This window comes from Sorex fumeus, unplaced genomic scaffold (genome assembly GCF_029834395.1).
Source record: "Sorex fumeus unplaced genomic scaffold, SorFum_2.1 ptg000187l, whole genome shotgun sequence".
NCBI classification, from domain to species: Eukaryota; Metazoa; Chordata; class Mammalia; order Eulipotyphla; family Soricidae; genus Sorex; species Sorex fumeus.
The window spans coordinates 1,513,458-1,534,858 of NW_026606244.1; the positions used below are offsets into that span (position 1 = coordinate 1,513,458).

Here is a 21,401-nt window from a genome sequence, read left to right on the forward strand (position 1 = left end):
AACCCCTGTGCATCGCCGAGTGTGACCCAAAAAGAAAAAAAAAACCAAAAATTAAGAAGTAAACTATGTAGCACTGTCCTGTTGTTCATCGATTTGCTTGAGCGGGCACCAGTAACGTCTCCATTGTGAGACTTGTTGTTACGGTTTTGGGCGTATCAAATACGCCTTGGGGAGCTTGCTAGGCTTTGCCAAGCGGGCTGGATACTCTCAGTAGCTTGCCAGGCTCTCTGAGAGGGATGGAAGGAATCGAATCCAGGTCAGCTGCGTGCAAGGCAAACGCCCTCCCTGCTGTGCCATTGCTCCAGCCTGAGAAGTAAACTATGAAGTATTAAAATTGTTGTACAGCACTGGAGCGATAGTACAGCAGGGAGGGCATTTGCCTTGCACGTGGCCAAGCTGGGTTCCATCTCCGGCACCCCATAGAGCCCCTGAGCACTGCCAGGAGTAATTCCTGAGTGCAGAGCCAGAAGTGACCCCTGAGCAAAAAAAAAAAAAAAAAATCCTTGTAGCTAATGATGACTTAAGTGCTTAGCATTAGAAGAGGAAATCCAAATAGGGGACTGTGAATTTGGAATACATTATTTCATTTTCATTTTTTTGTGTCGTTTTGTGATTTATTTATGTTTTGGTGTCTAGGACCAAACCCAGGGCCTGGCAGAAGCCAAGCATCTCACTCTCGAGTGAGCTAGGACTTCCCCCAACCCCCATTTTTTGGCCTTATTTCAATGTGAAACATTTTGCCTGGTGAGGACCTAGGTACACAAATCGCTTCTTGGTCTCTTCTTGACTTTCAAGATCAAATCGGGAATCAAAACTTAGAACACTGAGCAAAGTTTGGAAATGCAGAGAAAATAGCTTTAGTTTCCAAATTTCATTTGTATAAAAAAGATGCATTTCTAGCGTACCATCGCTTGAAAGCAGATGGTGTATTTTTCTAGAAAGTGAGACATGTGTTGTGCTCAATGGGATGATCCAGTTTGGTCCGTTTGGTTATTTCCCTGCTGCCTCTTCCCTTTCTCGCTTCTCCTGCCTGAACATGAGTAAGGAGTTGTGAGTAAGGAGGAACAAAACTCAGATGTTAGACGCATGCTCAGAATCCAGAATTTTACTAGTACTTAACGCGGTCATTTGAACGTATCATTCCCCCCCCAATTTTTTTTTTTTCTTTTTGGGTCACACCCTGCAATGGACAGGGGTTCCTCCTGGCTCATGCACTCAGGAATGACGCCTGGCGGTGCTCGGGGGACCCTATGGGATGCTGGGAATTGAACCCCAGTCGGCCACGTACAAGGCAAATGCCCTACCCGCTGTGCTATTGCTCCAGCCCCCATCCTCCTAAAAATTGTTGGTGGGACACCGGCCACTTTTTCAAGCACTCTGAACCCCGGTGTGTACTTCCTACTTCTCTCACCCCACTTCCGCCTCTCTGCATCTGACAAGCAGATGTGCGCGGGTGAGACTGTGGGTGGGAGCTGGGATCCTTCCCTCAGGTTCAGCTCTGGCATTGTTGCCAAGGAAAGGCTTATCAGCTCGCCCAGATGTGGGGTGGGGCTTATGGCAGATGGCGGGGTGGGGCTTACAAGCTTACAAGCTGGCAGCTGGACGTCCTCAAAAGGAGGACTTGCTCTCTGTGTATTTATGAATATTTATCATCCATCAGTCTTCTGCAAATAATCCAGCAGTCGGCTCTCTCTAGCCAGCATCTCCCTCTCTGAATGCAGGTTGTGTTCTTCCAGGTGGAATGAATGGCGGTGAAGTGGGGGCACCGGGAGGAATCCTGTCGTGGCAGAGGCTGGTTGTGTATCTGGTAGCTGAAACGAGTCCCTTGGAACAGAGATACTAACCCTTTCTCCTTTATTATTTTTAAAATTTATTTATTTATTTCTTTGCTTTTTGGGTCATGCCCGATGATGCACAGGGGTTCCTCCTGGCTCTGCACTCAGGAGTTACTCCTGGCGGTGCTCAGGGGACCATATGGGATGCTGGGAATAGAACCTGGGTCAGCTGCGTGCAAGGGAAACGCCCTACCCAATGTGCTATCTCTCCAGCCCCACCCTTTCTCCTTTAGATTCTGGAATAACCCACCTCCCCAGCCCCTTAGAGTCTCCCTCACTTCACTGAGGGTCTCTGAGGAAGCTTTTGATTTTTTGGCAGTATAGGGGGAAGTTTGAGCCACACCCAGAGCTTACTCTTACTCCTAGCTCGGTGCTCACAGATTACTCCTGGCAGCCTCTGGGAAGCATGAGGAATGCAGGGGATTGAACCCAGGTCGGCCACGTGCAAGGCAAGCGCCCTTCCTGCTGTACTGTCGTTCTGGCCCGACCTCTGATAGGGCTTTACAGAGGGAGGACCATGGACCCGAGAGATGAGAAGCTGGAAGCAGGACCCTGCGTCAGTGCTGGGAATTCTCCAAAAAAAAGACAAACTCAGGATTTTTTTTTCTTTTTTTATTTTAAGAAAAGCCATTTTGTTTTCAGTGTCTAGAATACCAGACACTGAAGGTACGGATTTCTGGAGTGCTTTAGGATTACTCTAATGAATAGATGGAAGTTACATCTAATTAGCATTTTTATGTGTAAATGGGCAGATCCAAACTGTCTAAGAGCCATTGTCTTGAATAATTTTAAATGTCTTCTTCACCATAGCACAGCGGGTAAGGTGTTTGCCTTGCACGCGGCTGACATGGCTGACCCGGGTTCAATTTCTCCGCCCCTCTCGGAGAGCCCGGCAAGCTACCAAGAGTATCTCGCCTGCACGGCAAAGCCTGGCAAGCTCCCCATGGTGTATTCAATGTGCCAAACACAGTAACAACAAGTCTCACAATTTGTTATGAGATGTTACTGGTGCCCACTCGAGCAAATCGATGAACAACGGGAGGACAGTGCTACAGTGCTACAGTCTTCTTCACCCTATAAAAGCATTCAGCATTTTCGGGGCTGGAGTGATATTACAGTGGGTAGGGCATTTGCCTTGTACACACTGACCTGGCTTGGATTCCCAGCATCCCATATGGTCCCCTGAGGACCGCCAGGAGTAATTCCTGTGTGCAGAGTCAGGAGTAACCCCTGAGCATCGCCGGGTATGACCCAAAAAGAAAAAAAAAAAAAGATTGAGGGGGCAGAGGAGAGGATCAGTATTCCAGTATCGTGGGACCTATGCCCTGCAACCAGGATCACTTAGGTGGTCTTGAGACCGCCCCCCCTACACACACACACAGAGAGAAAGCAGTGTTTGACACCTTCCTGTCCCCAATCAGAGAGATTGTGAAAAACAGAGAATTAGCCTCTGCAGAAGCTTAAACCAGTGGGTGAAAGTCTGAGGGAAAGATGCCTCCAGCTCCTTTTTTTCTTTTTGGGTCATACCCAGCATGGTGCAGGGGTTACTCCTAGTCCTGCACTCAGGAATTACTCCTAGCGGTGCTCAGGGGACCATATGGGATGATGCCGGGGACCGAACCCAGGACGCTGTGTGCAAAGCAAACGGTTTGCTATTACTCCCTCCGTGCTGTGCTATTTCTCCGGCCCTGCCTCCAGGTCTTAAGGTTTTCCTCAGTGTCAGGGAAAGGAAGCTTGCATCAGATTCATTCCCTTTACCTGGAAATTCCTTTAGGTTCTTACATTCCCTGCAGAAAACCAGTCTCCTCTGGGGACCTGCGCCAGTTTCCGTGGCTGCGTTAGTCTGTCTGGCCGCTTACGATGCCCGTTTGCTCATCACTCATGGTTCTGGAGGTTCAGGCCCTCCCACCTGATTTACCTCCCATAGTTTGTGGTGCTTCAGACCCCAGTAATAAGCACTATCCTGGACTATAGATTCCAGCAGAGGTTCCCAAACTTTTTCTTTTGGTTTGTTTTTGGGGTCACACTCAGAAATGCACAGGGGTTCCTCCTGGCTCATGCACTCAGGAATTACTCCTGACAGTGCTCAGGGGACCATATGGGATGCTGGGAATTGCAAGCAGGGCAAACGCCTTACCCACTGTGCTATCACTCCAGCCCCGAACTTTTTATTTTATTTATTTATTTATTTTTTGAAAGCACTACAGTCCTCCCGTTGTTCATCGATTTGCTCGAGCGGGCCCAGTAACGTCTCCATTGGAGACTTTGTTGTTACTGTGTTTGGCATATCGAATACATCACGGGTAGCTTGCCAGGCTCTGCCGTACAGGCGAGATACTCTTGGTGTTTATTTTTTAATTTTTAAAATTTTTATTAGTGATTCATCATGAGGTACAGTTGCAGACTTACAAATTTTTGTGCTTGGGTTTCAATTATACAATGATGAAATACCCATCCCTCCACCAGTGCCCATTTCCCACCACCATGGATCCCAGTAACCCTCCCATCCCCCCCATTATCCAGCCATTGATTAAGCTGATTGAATTGAGGTTCCAAACTTATTCAGACTGGGGGACATCTAAAACCAATACAATAGTTGGTGTCAGTTATACCTACATTAAAAAAAAAAAAACCACAAAAACAGTTGATCAGTGGCTGGAGGGATAGTGTAGGGGTTAAGTTACTTGTACAAGATAATACAAGGCGTCTTGGCTTGCACTCTGCTGAATCAGTACCATATAGGGTCCTCCGAGCCCCGCCAGGAGTGACCCCTGAGCGCAGAACCAGAAGTACACCCCGAGCACTGCAGAGTGAGCTCCCCCGAGCCAAGGAAGTAAAAGCATGAAGGCTGGGAACACCGTGTCAGATGCACAAGCTGCCGGAGAGGAGAGAAAGCCAATGAGGAAGCCTCTCTGCTGTCTGTCCCGAGGAGGAATCAATGTCAGAGGTCACGCCAGGAGAGGACCAGGCTTGGTGGGGGCCACAACCCCGAGCTCTGCCCTGGGCTGCCCGGAAGTTTTGGGAAAGGCCCACAGATCTCTGTGCTTATGAAAAGGGATTAACTTTTCCCCGCTGTGGTCAGAGCTGCTCATTACCTGCCCGTGACGTGTCCCGGCGTTGCCAGATGAAAGGCCCCGTAGGAGGGTTGCTGGTGCTTATTATACGACCGCGTGCTCTCAAGTGCGGGCTCAGAAGACAAATGATAGGTTCCAAGTGTTGGGTGGGGATGACCCAACTCCCCACGCCCCCAGCCGCGGCCCAGGACCAGCTGGGAAGAAGGGCCCAGGGCACGCTCAGGTGCCGACAGTAAACAAGCTCCCCTGCTATAGAGCCGCCACTGGGAAGTCGGATGCGCCCAGGTGGCCTCAAAGGCCAGAGTGGACCCTCTCTGCCGTTCTGGGTGCTTTGCTGACTCTTAGGACTGGCTCAAGGGACTGACTGGTCCCTGCTGCCTTTCTTCCTCTCGCCACCCGAATGCCAGCCTGAGACTTTGTTGATGTGGGATTATCCTGGATCATCATCTTCTTCTCCTTCTCCTTCTCCTTCTCCTTCCCCTCCTCCTCCTCCTCCTCCTCCTCCTCCTCCTCCTCCTCCTCCTCCTCCTCCTCTTTCCCTTCCTTTTTTACCTTCTCTTCCTCCTCCTCCTCTCCTCCTCCTCCTCCTCCTCTCCTCCTCTACTTTCTCCTTCTCCTGCTCTTGCTCCTCCTCCTGCTCCTGCTCCTGCTCCTCCTCCTCCTCCTCCTCCTCCTCTTCCTCCTCGCCCAGTGGCCTGCAATGAAACTAATCAGACCACAGGCTCACCGACACCCACAGCAGTTAAGTTCTGCGACCCGGATGATAGTCCAATGGGGAGGGTGCTTGCCTTGCACACGGCCAACCAAGCTGGATTCCTGGCACCCGCCAAGGTCCCTCAACCTGGCCAGGAGTGGTCCCTGAGCAGAGAGCCAGAGTAAGCCCTAAGCACTGCTGGATGTGGTCCCCCAAACGAAACAAAGCATAAAGGTCTTAGGGCCCATTTCCAGTCACCAAAGTACATTCCCCCAGACTTCTAGACAGAGACCCCAGTGGACTGCACAGGCCCATCTTTGGGGTGTGGGACAGGGACACGGGGAGAATATGAAAGACCCTCAGCAGTGAGTTGTTCTGGGTGTCCCCACCCAGAATCGATCTTTTGTTTTGGGGCCACACCCAGCGGCGCTCAGGGTTTTTATTCCTGGCTCTGTGCTCAGGGATCACTCCTGGCGGGTCCAGGGAATCCTCTGGGGTTCTGGGGATGAAACCTGTGCAGGCCACATGTATGGAAGGCCCCCTCCCCTCTGTTCTATCTCTGCAGCACCCCAGAATCAGTTTTAGTTGTGTGTGGGGGGCGGAGGTGTGGATGATATTCACAGTGGAGCTCAGAGGCTGGGCTTGGCGGGAGGGGACGCACCTGGCAATTCTCAGCCCAGCTGTGCAGGACTGGTCAGTGTTTACCTGGCCAAATGGTGCCACTTAGCTGTAGTGGTTTGGGGGGGGCACATGTGGCAGTGCTGGAGGCCAGCAGTTCTTAGGGAATTGCAGTGTGGGACTAGAGGGCTTATATTCCAACTCTACAAACTTTCTCCCTGGCCCTTAAGTTTTGTTTGTTGTTTTCCCCTTGGGTCAACATTATAAGCAATGTTGAATGAAACGGATTTGCTCAAGGACCTGCGACCCTGAAAGTTTTAGTAGTGAGTGGCCTCAAAGGAAATTTTTCATCCCTGTCTTACATCCATATACACTGTGCCAGAAAGGGGCACTGTTTGGGGGAGACAGCAGATCTTTTTTTTATTTGGGTCACACCCAGTGATGCACAGGGGTTCCTCCTGGCACTGTACTCCTGAATCACTCCTGATGGTTCTCAAGGGGACCACATGGGATGCTGGGGATTGAACCTGGGTCGGCCACATGCAAGGCAAACGCCCTCCCCGCTGTGCTATCGCTCCAGCCCTGAGAGCAGCTATTTTTCTGGAACTTCTGATCACAGGATGAGTTTGTGCCAGACACTTGGCAAACAATTGGTGAGCACTGCAGCTGGGTCAGGGGGTGAAACGGCCCCTGGATCTAGAAGCTGGACGTTTTCTTTCTTTTTTTGCCTTTTTGCTTCTAGGTCACATCTTACAGTGCCAGAGGTCACTCCAGGCAGTGCCCAGAAGACTGTGTGGTGCCAGGGTTCTAACTGTCAAGCCATCTCCGCAGCCCCAGAAGTTTTGCTGGTCGAGTGTCTTCACTAGGAGGGGAGGGGTGCCAGGGTGCCTGGGCTATGCGGAGGCTGCCCTTGCCAGCGTCCCCTGTGGTCAGGTCTCAGGGACATTCCTGAGCTCAGCAAGATTCTAACGTGGGGAATCTTCTCCAGGGAAAAGGGCAATTCTGCAAGACTGGAAATAAAATTCCCAAGAGAGGCAATTTTTTTTTTTTTAGATAGTAAAGGAAACGCATGCCCGGCTAAGTGTGGGAACAGGATATGCGCGTCAGCAGAGAAAGCCCAAAATATTGCAGAGTGACATTTTTTTTATTAGCTCACCGTCGGGGGGATGTACAAATAAATAAGCACGCAGAGAAGCAAACACATCCCCTTCCAGAGGAAACATCTATCGCTTGGATGCAGTACCTGGTCCCACCCGCTTGTTGGGACCATGAGTTCTTTTTTTTTTTTTTTTTTTTTTTTTTGCTTTTTGGGTCATACCTGGTGATGCTCAGGGGTTACTCCTGGCTCATGCACTCAGGAATTACTCCTGGCGGTGCTCGGGGGACCCTATGGAATGCTGGGAATCAAACCCGGGTCAGCTGCATGCAAGGCAAATGCCCTACCCGCTGTGCTATAGCTCCAGCTCCCATGAGTTAATTCTTGAACCTTCTCTTCGCCTCTGTCTGCTTTGGTGCTGGTCACTGAGGAGAAACTGGCAAGTCTTAGTCTAACTGCATGTCCTAACCCTTGGTGGCTGAGTCCCTTTGAGTCTCTAGACACTGATGTTTGTCTGCTGGGTCTTAAAGACGAGTGTGCAGGGCAGGGAGGCAGCACTGGAACTTCCACTATCACCTGATTATTCTTGGTAGTACATTAAATTTAGCCCTTTCTAAATTCAGCCAATCCACAGACAGAATTTGTTTCCGAGCGCAGGTGAACCCTCATGCTCACAGTCTCACCTGCACCCCAAAACCCTGTGAGGAGAGTTGTTTGCATAAATAACACGTTGTGCTTCACGGGGCCTCTGTTCCTGGTGGAGCTGGTTGTGAAGGTGTGAAACAGGCCCCCACATCCGGGCCTGCGAACATCAATAAATTAATATATAGATTATAAATGAATAAATATAGAACTTACTCAAACATTTAAATGAATAAATTTAATTGTATTTAAATTAATAAATATATAAATTAAATAGTTAAATGCATTAAGGTCAGTGGCAAACTGCTACCGCTATAAATAAATAAATGGGTGGTTCCAAGTAGGCACTTAGCCTTTAAATAGAAAAATACATTATTATCCTTAAAAAAAAATTAGCATCTGAAACAAATGCAAATCAGGTAGAAAATATCCTCGGAGGGGCTGAAACTCCATCCAGTCCCGGTAAAAGTTTTGCATCTTCACAGCGGTCTTGGCTCTTCCTCCGTGGTTTGGTTCTGGGACGAGAGGCTGAAAAGGATCAGGAGGAGAAGCATGGGCTGGGAATGTGGCGGCAGAACTTTCTAGTTTCCTGTCCTGGGATCAGGGGACCTGTGGGATCCCCCGGGGGAGGGGTCCCAGGCTTTCCTAATGTGGGCTGGAGCTGAGGGGGGTGCTGTGCTCACTAGACTTGTGCACTCTCCTTCCCCTTTCCTGAAATCCTGTTTATTTGGGGGGGGGCACACTTGGTGGTGCTCAGGGGATCACTCCAGGCTTGGTGCTCAGGGGGACCTTGCAGTAGTGTCTGGGCTGGAACCCGGAGCCCCACAGAGGCAAACTTCGCTGGGCTCAGCCTGTCGTGTGCACTCGGGGTGGGGCTCCCTCCGAAGGGTTTTCTCACAAGAATCTCTGGGGGTCAGAGAGACAGACAGTCCGAGGAGGGGAGTGGGTGTGAGTCTGCCTTGCCCATGGCCAGCTCAGGACCACATGCAATAACCACCCAGCCCTACAGGAGGGATCCCTTAGCATCCCCCATAAATAAATAAATACATACTATCTCAAATCTGTGCTAAAAGCCTCAGCCGGCCCCAGGGGAGGGTCTAAGCACCTGGAAACAGGTGAGCTGGTGCTGGCTTGGGACTGCCTCCCTCCTTCTACTCCCCTTTCTGTTTCCTTCCTAGGCTGACCTGTGCCCAGCAGGGCCCAGCAGGTCCCTGCGGACACATGGGTGCTGAGTAAGCCACTGTGGATGAGCAAATCTTTTTTTTTGCTTTTTGGGTCACACCCAGAGATGCACAGGGGTTACTCCTGGTTCATGCACTCAGGAATTATTCCTGGCCATACTTGGTGGGCCGTAGGGGATGCTGGGAATCGAACCTGGGCCGGGCTGCGTGCAAGGCAAACAAACGCCCTACCCGCTGTGCTACCACTCCAGGCTGGATGAGCAGCTCTTAACCGCTTCTCCCTCTGCGGGCTGTGTCTCGAGGGTCCTGTCTCTCTGCTCTTCCTCCACCTTGCCCAGCCCCCCTGGAGGAGGACTGAGGTGCACCCTTCTCACCTAGCTAACTGAGGTGCACCTTTCTCACCTAGGAACGGCCCTTCTCACCTAGCTGCAGGGCACAGAGGCCCATTCGCTCCAGGACGAGCCGTAGTAGCGGTCCCGGGCTTGCACCTGAATCTTGCCATCCTTGGGGCACTTGACCTTGGCAGACGTTGTGTCCGTGGAGATCCGGTCTTTCTGCAACAGGAAGAGGGACGTCTTGGGCAATGGGGTCACACCGAGAGGGGGATGGGGGGTGGGGGGATGGGAGGTGGGGGGATGGGGGTGGCCTGGGCCTGTTTTTGCAAAGCAACCACCTTCCCTTGGCCCGGCAAGTGTGCCTTGGGTCTCAGCGCACTTGCTTTTGCCATTCAAAGGGGAAGCGTGTGGAGTTGGCGCCACCTACTGGCAGGTCTGAACACAGCCACCGGGGAAACGGGACTGAACTAGCTTCTCTAATACCCCAACTACAGGGGGACCTGACCCATCCTTTCACCAAACGTGAGTTCAGATGTAAGCACTGCTACTTTTTATTTTATTTTATTTTTTTTGCTTTTTGGGTCACACCCGGAAATGCTCATGGATTACTCCTGGCTCTGCACTCAGGAATTACTTCTGGCGGTGCGCAGGGGACCATATGGGATGCTGGGAATTCAACCCAGGTCGGCTGCGTGCAAGGCAAATGCCTTCCTTACCCACTGTGCTATTGCTCCAGCCCCAAGCACTGCTACTTTTTAAAACATTTTTTTTTTTTGCTTTTTGGGTCACACCTGGCGATGCTCAGGGTTTACTCCTTGCTCTTCATTCAGTGACCACTCCTGGTGGTACTTGGGGGACCATATGGGATGCCGGGGATCAAACCCGGGTTAGCTGTGTGCAAGGTGAACGCCCTACCTGCTGTACTATGGTTCCAGCCCAAGCACTGCTACTGAGAAACTGTGTAGCCACAGAAAACTACCTGAAGCTCCGTGTTTAACAGTAAGAGGAGTAACACTAGGCCAGCTATGTGCTACATTAATGTTACCTGTGGTGAAACAGATCACCATGTTACATAGTATTTAGACAGTTGCCCCTCCAGCACTGATGTGGATTTTCCCCCACTTAATGCTATGCTATGGGGTCTTTCTGCAAGGATTTTTTTTAAAGTGGGGGTGCGGGGAAGCTGGGGTTTCCCATAGATGTCGCTGGAATTTTGGGATTAAGGTGTCAAGAAAGCTGGAGCAAAGGCTGATACTCTGGTTGTTTTTTGTTTGCCTGCTTGGAATCTGGGAGCCCAGTGGTGCTGGGAAGGGGATTACAGAGTGTGAGCTCCAGCACAGATGCAGACACTCTGTTTCGAAAAATAATTTCACAGTATCATCAACGGTGGGAGTTATTCATCTGGGTGGAGACGGGGCCCATATGAGCATCCATTGTTTCTGCCCAGGAGATAGGACCAGTGTAGGATTGTAGGCCCCCACAGTTCACATCCCCCAGACCGGAACCAAAGGTGGGTGCACAAATTAACAGTGTGTGTATGTGGAGGGGGGAGAGGACCTGGGACCCTTAGGTGTCCGGCAGACAGGTGTATCTGGGATGTGTCCCTCCTAGCTGGATGACCTTGGAGCGATCACCCAACCGTCCTGTCTGCACAGTGACACGTTGCTGACAAGACCGTTGGTCTGTGTTTCAGCATCAAGTGCAGCGAGGAGGTGGCCAGGTCCGACCCCTGGTGGTCTGGGAACGATAGCACCGGGCAGGCGCCTACATGATGCCAGGTCATTGCCCTGGGAACCTGACCACAGGACCCACCCCCCACCCCCGGCAACGCCCGCTGCCTCTTGTACCTCTTCGTTTCCAGTCTTGTCCAGGACCTGGACATTAAATGTCAGGGAGAAGTAGGAGTGGGGGGTGCTCCAGCTGTCGGGGTACTCCCAGCTGACGCTCACGGATGGAGAATTTGGCACAGACATCAGCTGAAGATTCTTGGGTGGGTCGGGTTTGACTGTGGGGGAAAAGGAGAGAGACTCCCTTATTTAGTTACTTAGTTACGTTTTGGCCATGCCCAGCACTGTTCAGGGGTTACTCCTTGGGAGTTATTCCTGGCTGGGTCCTGGGGACTCTATGGGGTGCCAGAGCTTGAACCCAGGTCTGCGGTGTGCAAGGCAAACGCCCTACCAGTTGCATTATCGCTCCGGCTCCTGAGAGACCCCCTTATTTCCTAACGGGGGGGGGCTTTGGTGTCAGGTCTCTTCAACTTCCTCGTCCCACCAGTTCCCTGCCTTTCGGAGCACCAGCAGTCTGCCCCCTGCTCTGAGACAGGTTCAGCCTCCTCTCCACCGCCCTAGATGGCCCTCGGTCCACACCTTTTGAGAGCCCAGAACCTTCTCAGAGACTGGCAGAACCCTCCCAGACACAGTGTCACCCTCTATGTTGCACCGTGTCTTTTTGGATCCAAGATAACAATGAATTTATTTTGTCTCCTGACCCCGCACCTGGCTGTCCTCACTGGGGCCCCTTGGAGGGGGAAGGGTTGAGTTTCCCTCTCCGCCCTGAGCAGAGCCCCAGCAGCCGAAGACCTCCGGAACTAGCCACAGTCATGCTTAAGACCACTCTCCACATGCTTGGGTGAGCCTCAGGCATGAAGGAACCGGCAGAGGAACCCAGGCATGCAGGACCCGGGGCTGAGATCTCCAAGTCTACTCGGATCGAGACTGGGCCTCTTCCACCCAGATCCCCCATCTTCCAGTAGGTAGGCATAACGCCCACCAACTGCCCCCGGTGCCGTGTTATCCCATCAACAGCCAAGACCCAGAGACTATAAAAACCAGCTCCTGGACCTCTTATTAATGATCTAGTTCTTACTCTTGGAGAACCTGGTAGGCTACCGAGAGTATCCTGCCCGCACGGTAGAGTCTGGCAAACTCCCCGTGGCATATTCAATATGCCAAAAACCAGTAACAATGATGGGTCTTATTCTCCTGACCCTGAAAGAGCCTTGAATGTGGCACTTTCTAAAATCTCAGGGCTAGAACAAAGGAGACGTCACTGGTGCCTGCTTGAGGAAATCGATGAACAACGGAATGACTCTCTGTGTGTGTGTGTGTGTGTGTGTGTGTGTGTGTGTGTGTGTGTGTGGTACTGGGGACTGACCCCCAAGGCCCCATGCATGCATGGCATAAGCTTTATCACTGAGGGTTTTTTTTTGGGGGGTGGTGGTGGGTGACGGCGGTGGCACACCCAAAAGTGCTTAGGGCTTACTCCCAGTTCTGTGCTCATGGATCACTCCTGATGGTATTGGAGGATACTATGGGATGCCAGGGATCGAACTCAAGTTGGCTACAAGGCAAACTCCCTCCCCACTGTACGATTTCTCCTACCCCCATCACTGAGTTTTAAGCCACATCTCATGCCCCCACTGGCTCTGAACTGAATATAGCTACATCTCACTCAAGGACCCAGAGGGTGCTGGGAACGCATCTAAACCGAATGGCACAGTCCACCCTGTGTCGACCGACCAAGAATCTCTGGTGCCATGTGACTGGACCTCGCTGGAGGGGCTGCACCTGGATTCACCAGGACCCCCGGGCAGCGGAAGCCAAGCATTCCCCGGAGCCTGCATTTCCAGTGGAACCGTTCTGGGGCCGAATCACCAGTGCTTAGATTCCAGCCACGTGGTCTGACCTTTCCGAGATTCCACGTCCTCTTCCTTAGCGTGACATGGGTTGCATCTCCCCACTCCCCCCTTTGGGGGGCACAGGATGCAAGCGCTCCCATTAATGACCCCCATCCCAGAGCACTGTGGGATGGGGTGACAAGTCGCCAGCAGGACCCCGGGAGGGAGCGTACTCACTGATGTCCCGGATGAAGAAGCTGCTGGTGTAGTTTTCATACTTGAGCTTGTGCACGGCGTCCAGCACGATCTCCACGGGGTGGGTCTCCTCGGCGGCCGGGCAGGCGCTGCCCTCCCGGCACTCCACCGTGTACTTGGTGTATTCCCGGTGGTCCACGCGCACCTTCTCTGCAGAGGCTGTGGCCGCTCCACACGTCACTTCTCGGGGGTCCGAGGAGCTGAAATCCAAGACAGAGGAGCTGAAATCCTGCCCGGTCACTTGTGCGTGGCCCTGTTTCTGGTTGTCTTAGCCACGCATCTTTTTTTCTGAAGTAAATATATTTTATTTGGAGGATTTTTTTTAGGTATGGAGGGAGAGTGAGTAACGTACTCAAGAGAGAACATGGGCTTCTCCAAGGGCGGAGAGAGCCCCTACACACATCCTAGCATTAGACATGAAAGCATGAAAGTACACGTCTCAAGAGGGGAGATACGGGTGACACATGTGCCCGGGTGACACATGTGCTCGGGCACCACATGTGCTCAGCCACATGGGCGCAAGCAGCACATGGGCTCAGGCAGCATATGCGCCTTTTTTTTTTTTAAATGAATTAATTTTGTTTTGCTTTTTGGGTCACACCGGGTGGGCGATGCACAGGGGTTCCTCCTGGCTCTGCACTCAGGAATTATTCCTGGCGGTGCTCGAGAGGGACTATATGGGATGCTGGGAATTGAACCCGGGTCAGTCGCATGCAAGACAAACGCCCTACCCACTGTGCTATCGCTCCAGCTCCTTCCCCCTTTTTTATTTTAAAATTGAAATTTGTTTGTTTGTTTGTTTGAGGGCCACATCTGGTGATGCTCAAGGGATTATCCTGGCTGTGCACTCAGGAATCACTCTTGGTGGTGCGCAGGGGACCTTATGGCATGCAGGGGTAGAACACAGGTTGGCTCTGCACAGACGAATAGCACAGCGCCTTAGCTGCTATACTGTTGGACCAGGAGGGCAGGGATGGGGTGGGGGAGGGGGGGGGTAGAGGGGAGGGGGGTCTTCAGAGCTAGTAGGAGGAAGGCTTGGAGACGACTTTGCACTTGAATGCCCCAGGTCAAAGTGCATGAGGAAAGTAGATTCAGAGGCCCCAGTTACATCTCTTTCCTTTATTTTTATTTAATTTTTTTTTTTTTGCTTTTTGGGTCACACCTGGTGATGCTCAGGGGTTACTCCTGGCTTTGCACTCAGAAATCACTCCTGGCAGTACTCGGGGGACCATATGGGATGCTGGGAATCGAACCCGGGTCGGCCGTGTGCAAGGCAAACGCCCTACCCGCTGTGCTATCACTCCAGCCCCTATTTTTATTTAATTTTTAAGAAAGTTTTTGTGCTACACCCGGCTGATGCTCAGGGGTTACTCTTGGCTCTAAGCTCAGGAATCGCTCCTGGCTGGACTCAGGGTACCATATGGGATGCCTGAAATGGAACCTGGGGGAGGGGGAGGGGGCCGCATGCAAGACAAGTGCCATACCTACTGTGCTATTGCTCCAACCCCTTTCCTTCAATTCTGCCACGTCAATTACAAAACCAGTACATGCCAATTATTAAGAGCAAATGAAAAGATAAAGATGGAGATAAAAGAAATGTGTGTTTCTTTGAAATCTAATGCCACTCCAGAATGAGTGCTCACAGGGGCCAGAGTGGAGGCTTGGCATGTAGGAGGCTCAGATCTGATACCTAGATCTGCATTTGTGCCCTGCCAGAAGTTATCCTAAGCATAGAACTGGGAACAGCCCCTGAGCGCTGCCAGGTGTGGTCCCCAAAACAAAGTCATATTTTTCCAAGCATTGTATCACTGTCCTTCCATTGTTCATCCATTTGTTCGAGCGGGCCCAGTAACGTCTCCATCGTGAGACTTGTTGTTACTGTTTTTCGCATATCAAATACACCACGGGAGCTTGCCAGGCTCTGCCATGCGAGTGGGATACTCTTGGTAGCTTGCTGGGCTCTCCAAGAGGGGCGGAGGAATCGAACCCAGGTTGGCGCGTGCAAGGCAAACACCCTACCTGCTGTGCTATCGCTCCAGCCCATTTTTTTCAAAAAGAAAAGAAATACTATTATTATTCTTAGTGCATATTCCTTTTCAGAAGTTTTCAAACTTATTTAGTCTTCCACCTGCTTTTCAGGATGTTACTCAGTATCCTCCTGGAAAGTGATCTTCTTTAAAAGAAAACAAACAGAAAGTATCCAAATTGTACCCAAATCTACTACCTGAATATCCCCCCATATCCTGCCATCTTTCCTGGGGCAGGAGTCAATGGGGGCAGCAGTATCACCTACTTTGGAAAAGAAAACTCCAGATCCTTTTCAATGAATACACAAAGAATATTTTCATTCACCACAGTCATCTGTGTAGATATGTGTATGCACACACACTTTTGTCTGTGTACGAATCATTTTTGTTTTTTATAAAGTCGGATCCAACTGTGTCTACCCATCTGGCTGTGTAGCTGTCTCTTTCCTCTCTGAACATACTCTGGAGAGCAGGGGCCGGAGCAATAGTGCAGCGGGTACTGGGCTTGCCCTGTAAGGAGCTGACCCAGTCTGATCCCCAGCATTCCATATGGTCTCCAGAGCCTGCCAAGAATAATCCCTGAGTGCAGAGCCGGAAGTAAACCCTAAGCACTGCCTGGTGTGGCCCCCCAAACAAAAAGCAAACAGACCCACTCACCTTTGAGCTATCTCTGGGGCACCTCCCTCCTGTAACAGAATAGCCAGTAGCAAACTTCTGAGAACGCCTAGCAGGCGTACTTACCCTCTGCTGCTTTTGACGCTGAAATCCAGGTTAGAGCCAATTGCCGTCAGCCACGAGCAGGTGAAATGTCCAGAATAATTTTTTGCCTCGCATCTCAGGTAAGTCTTCTGTTTGGGTTCTGAATTGGGGGAAAAAACATAACATCTAAACATCAGGGTATATATATATTTCCCTCCCAGAGAGATTTTTGATTGTGACTCGTCACAGGCCACCCAATGTCACAAGAGTAAAGTCCTTTCCAGTTGTCTTTGAAAAAACACCGACTTCCTGCTGGTAGTGGTGCAGTGTGTATTGGGGAGTGCATACTGTGTGCATGCGTGCATGTGCGTGTGTGTTTGATTCTGCCACATACCCTCTACACCTAACACCTCATAAGACCCCCTTGTCTCCAAGATGCTCCCGACCACACACACACACACACACACACACACACACACACACACACACAGAGGTGAGTCTCCAATCGCCAGTGAGTGAAGCCACTCACTTAAAGCGATTTTTGGGAGGAGCACAGACTAGACTTCCCGTGATAATTTCAACATGAGATTCTGATGGTGGAAAAGATCTACAAAAGCATAGGAAAATGCATGTTCTGGGCGGGGAGCTGGTTTTAGCGAGGGACTCAATATTAATTCATTAACTGTCTCCACCCCAGATTCTGTGTGTGTGTGTGTGTGTGTGTGTGTGTGTGTGTGTGTGTGTGTTTTGTGTCTCTGTCTCTCTCTGGTCTTTGGGTCACACCAGCGATGCTCAGGGCTGACTCCTGCACTCAGGAATCATTTCCTGGTGGTGCTTCGGAGATTCAACGGGATGCTGGGGACTGAATGGGTGCGCGGCGTGCAAAGCAAACGTCTTCTCCACTGTGCAATCTCTCTGGCCCTTTGGTGTCTCTGCTGGCTGCAGAGGGCACAGAGGTACCTTTCTGGGCCTTGAGGATGTCGGTGGACCACAGCCCGTTCTCCCACTTGTGCAGCAGCAGGGTCCAGCGGCTTTGCGGCTCGCCGCCCACGTGGCAGGTGTACTGGCCGGCATCACCGAACTCTGTCACGTCGACCCTCAGGGTCGGGTCCCGGCCGACCGGCTCGTCACTCCGGCTCCAGGTCCAGGTGACGTCGGCTTCCGCAGGGGCATCGCAGCTCAGCACCACCGTTTCTCCTGGTGCATCGGGATGCCAGTCCAACTCCACCACGTAAACTGGAGGACAACAGAAAGGCGAAGGAGGCGTGATGGGCGGGCACGGAAGCTTTCTGGGCCACCCAGGCACCCGTCGCCCCCCTTCCCTCCCCCACCACCCCCGCCAGGGCCCGGAGGGACTGATGAGAATCGAGAGGGCTCGAGGCTTTTTGGACCCCCCGGGCTCCCGTCCTTTGGCAGCGTGTCACATGCGCTTCGCTTGGACAGCAGAACGCGAAGCTTTCTGGACCACCCAGGCTCCCGTACCCAGGTGGCTCGGCCCATGAGCTTAGCTTGCACAGTAGAGCTCGAGGCCTTTTGGACCCCTGGGCTCCCGTCCCCCAAGAAGCATGACCCATGAGCATCCCTTGCACTGTAGAACTCTAGGCTTTTTGGGCCCCCTGGGCACCCGTGCCCCCCTCTCGGGCCTGGAGGGAATGATGCAATCGAGAGGGCTCGAGGCTTTTTGGACCACCCTGGGCTTCCGTCCTTTGGCAGCGTGTCACTTGCGCTTCTCTTGGACCGCAGAACACGAAGCTTTGTGGACCACCCGGGCTCCCGTACCCAAGTGGCTCGGCCCATGTGCTTCGTTGGCACAGTAGAACTCGAGGCTTTTTGGACCTCCGGGCTCCCGTCCCCGGGCGCTGGGCCCGTGAGCTCAGCTGAGACCGTGTGCAGCTGCGGGTCGCGCTGTGCAGGCCGTGGAAGGTGGAAGCTCTGTGTTCTTGAGGTGCCAACCCCGGAGCTTTTAATATATAACCTCGAAACAACCCCCCCCCCATGCCAACTGCGCAGGCCTTTGCTGAAAGCCCGGTGGAGAGAAGAAACCCAGGCCCGGAGCAGGTGCATTTGCTTGCAGAGGCTCCAAGTTCGGTTCCTGCCAGTGCTCGGACCCGCCGAGCTGGAGGAAGGGCTGGAGCCCCCGTTTTCCTCCCTACGGGTGACCAGCAGCTCTCCCCCCGCCCCGCACCCTGGCGGCTTCTTTTGCACCTCAGTTCCCTACCGGCTGTCCGAAAGTTGGAGGAGAGAACCCAGGGCCCCCAGAGCGAACGAGCAGAGGCCGCTTACCGTCTTTCTTCAGCTGCCACAGCGCTGTGAGGGGCGCCACCAACCCAGCCAAGGACACCCAGAGGACGAACAGGTGCTGCCAAGACATCTGGAGGAGGGGAGAGAAGAATGAGCCACACGCAGTGACCTCGACAGCAGAGGCACGTCCTCCGCGGCTTTGGTTCGGTTTGGGGGTCCCATCCCGCGGTGCTCGGGGAAACTTAGGGTGCTGGCAATCCAATCTGACGCTTCTGCGTGCAGAACGTGCTCCAGCCCTTTGACCTATCTCCTATCTCCTTGGCTATGTGTGGGTTTTTTTTTGGGGGGGGGTCACACCCGGTGATGTTCAGGGGTGACTCCTAGCTCCGCACTCAGGAATTACTCCTGGCGGTGCTTGGGGGATCCTATGGGATAGCAGGGATTGAACCTGGGTTGGCTACGTGCAAGGTAAATGCCCTACCCGCTGTACTATTGCTCTGGCTCCGTGGAGGATCGTGGTGTGTGTGTGTGTGTGTGTGTGTGTGTGTGTGTGTGTTTGAGTGTGGCATATCTGAAGGTGCTTATAGGGTACTCCAGGAAAGTGCTCCAGGAACCATGGGAGGCTTGGGATCAAAGCTGGGGCTCACACGTGTGCAATGAGAACTCACTGTTCGCCCTTTTAAAAATCTTTCTTTCCCCCCCACAGTCCGGGTAATGCTAACAGAAATCCTCAGCCGTTGGGGGAGGAGCATCCCCAAAGAGCCCTCTTGCCATCTTATTGATCCTCTGATTGTTTCGGCCAGGAGAATACAGACGCAGAGAAGAAGCATGGCTGTTCGGGATGAACAGAGGTTCTTACTGTCACCAGCCCTGGGCCAGTGTCCTTGGGAGGGAGGAAAGGTTTTGACTTGCATTCTGACTCGCAGGATGCTTTTGTTCCCTGTTGCGGCTGACCGTCTCTGCGGTGCTTGGGGGTGGGGGACCAAGCAGGGCTGGGGATGGAACTTGTGTGTGAAGCCCGTGTGCCACTGCTCGGGGCCCTGACCCGGGCAGCCCTTAGAGATGTCACCATTCTCTCCTTTAGACGCCTCTGCTCCGAGCTTCCCTCCCACACAGTGGACCCCAGCAGGTCACCACTGCGAGCGTGTTTCAGTCCTTCCCAGAAGCCTACTGCAGTGCCGACAGGCTGCATTCAGCCCGAGAATCTGCATATCTGCGTGCCTAAAAACTATTTCCAATGGATGGCACCTGACTTGGGAACTGCACCTTGAGAACTGCTGCTTAATTGCTTCTGCAGGTTCTAGAGCCAGGAAAGTCAGGATATTCTTTGGGTTTTTGTTTGTTTGTTTGTTAGTTTTTTGCTTTTTGGGCCTAACCCGGCGATGCACAGGGGTTCCTTTTGGCTCATGCACTCAGGAATTACTCCTGGCGGTGCTCAGGGGACCCTATGGAATGCCAGGAATCAAACCCAGGTCGGCAGGATATTCTTTGGGAGAAGACCATAAACAATTAATTGGTCCTTCTGCCCCTTAGCTGTGAAAGGCATGGGTGGGGGCTTTGTCGGCCCCGTCCTGTGTTGAAACTCAGTCCAGAGGCAGACCCAGGGCTTGCGAAAACCTTCAGTCTGTGCATGAATTCTCCCCACCCGGGGATTAGGTGAAGCTAATTTTCATTTTGTTTGGGGGGGCTCTCTCGATAGTGCTCGGAGTGGTGCGGGGGGAGTGGGGGAAAAGCAGTGTCAGGAATTGATTGGGGCGTTGCCTTTGTAGGCATATGTCCCTGCTGGTTGAGCGGCCTCTCTAGCACAGGGACAGATAATGGGTGAGTTCAGTTTGCTGCCCTCCTGCCGCACTCCATCCAGCTCAGGGAGCACCAGTGATTCAGCTTCCTGCTCTAAATCCGAGGAGGAGGACAGGGGAGATGGCTCAAGCATGTCTTTTGGCATGTGGGAGGCCTGGCTTTGGTCCCCCAAGCACCGAACCAGGAGTAACCCCCAAGCAATAAGCCAGGAGTAGCTTCCTTCACGCCACTGAGCATGGCTCCCAAACTAAAAAATTTAAATGGAAGAATAAATAAATTTATTTATTTATTTAATGGAGTGATAGCACAGCGGGTAGGGCGTTCGCCTTACAAGCGGCCAACATGGCCGACCCGAGTTCGATTCCTCCGCCCCTCTCGGAGAGCCCGGCAAGCTACCGAGAGTATTCGATATGCCAGACACAGTAACAACAAAGTCTCCAATGGAGACGTTACTGGGCCCGCTCGAGCATAAATAAATAAACCAGAGAAACAATAGGACTGAGAAAACTCAGCCAGGGCCGGGAATATAGCACTGTAGCACTGTCCTTCTGTTGTTCATCGATTTGCTTGAGCGGGCCCAGTAACGTCTCCATTGTGAGACTTGTTGTGACTGTGTTTGGCATATCGGATACGTCACGGGGAGCTTGCCAGGCTTTGACATGCGGGCGAGATACTCTCGGTAGCTTGCCAGGAGGAATCGAACCCAGGTCAGCCTGGTCGGTGGCGTGCAAGGCAAACGCCCTACCACTGTGCTATCGCTCTCGCCCGGGAATATAGCAACCAGGGATATAGCTCAGGGGTCAAGCTTGCTTTGCCTGGATTCGTGTCCCAGTCCTGAGAAAAACAGCCAGGTATCTCAGGGTGGGGGTGGGGGTGCTAAGGGGCCACTGTGGGCTCCTTTATCCCTTTGCATTATGAAACACAGGTCTGGGATGGGGGTCTTTCCCCAAATTCTTAGGATTCTCAGGGAGGGGAGTGCTGAGCCCTTAGGACTTGCAATGAATTTTGTCCCAAGTTACAACCATAGCAAAAAAAAAAAAAATGGCACTGCACTGTAGCACAGTCCTCCTGTTGTTTATCGATTTGCTCGAGCGGGCCCAGTAATGTCTCCATTTTGAGACTTGTTGTTACTGTGTCTGGCATATCGAATATGTCACGGGGAGCTTGCCAGGCTCTGCTGTGCGAATGAGATACTCTCAGTAGCTTGCCGGGCTCTCCAAGAGGGGTGGAAGAATCGAACCTGGCTCGGCCAAGCCAGGCCACACGCAAGGCAAATGCCCTACCGCTG

General features: G+C 52.3%; 1 protein-coding gene across 1 annotated transcript; it reads right to left on the minus strand.

The window, feature by feature from the left end:
• Window positions 1–9,562: 9,562 nt before the first annotated feature.
• IL12B (interleukin 12B) lies at window positions 9,563–18,443 on the minus strand. Its single transcript, XM_056107982.1, has 6 exons — window positions 18,356–18,443; window positions 17,033–17,308; window positions 16,115–16,232; window positions 13,329–13,546; window positions 11,323–11,480; window positions 9,563–9,694 (listed from the first exon to the last, which is right to left on the minus strand). Exons 1-6 carry the CDS (start codon window positions 18,441–18,443, stop codon window positions 9,563–9,565), a joined length of 990 nt encoding a protein of 329 aa, XP_055963957.1.
• Window positions 18,444–21,401: the final 2,958 nt, after the last annotated feature.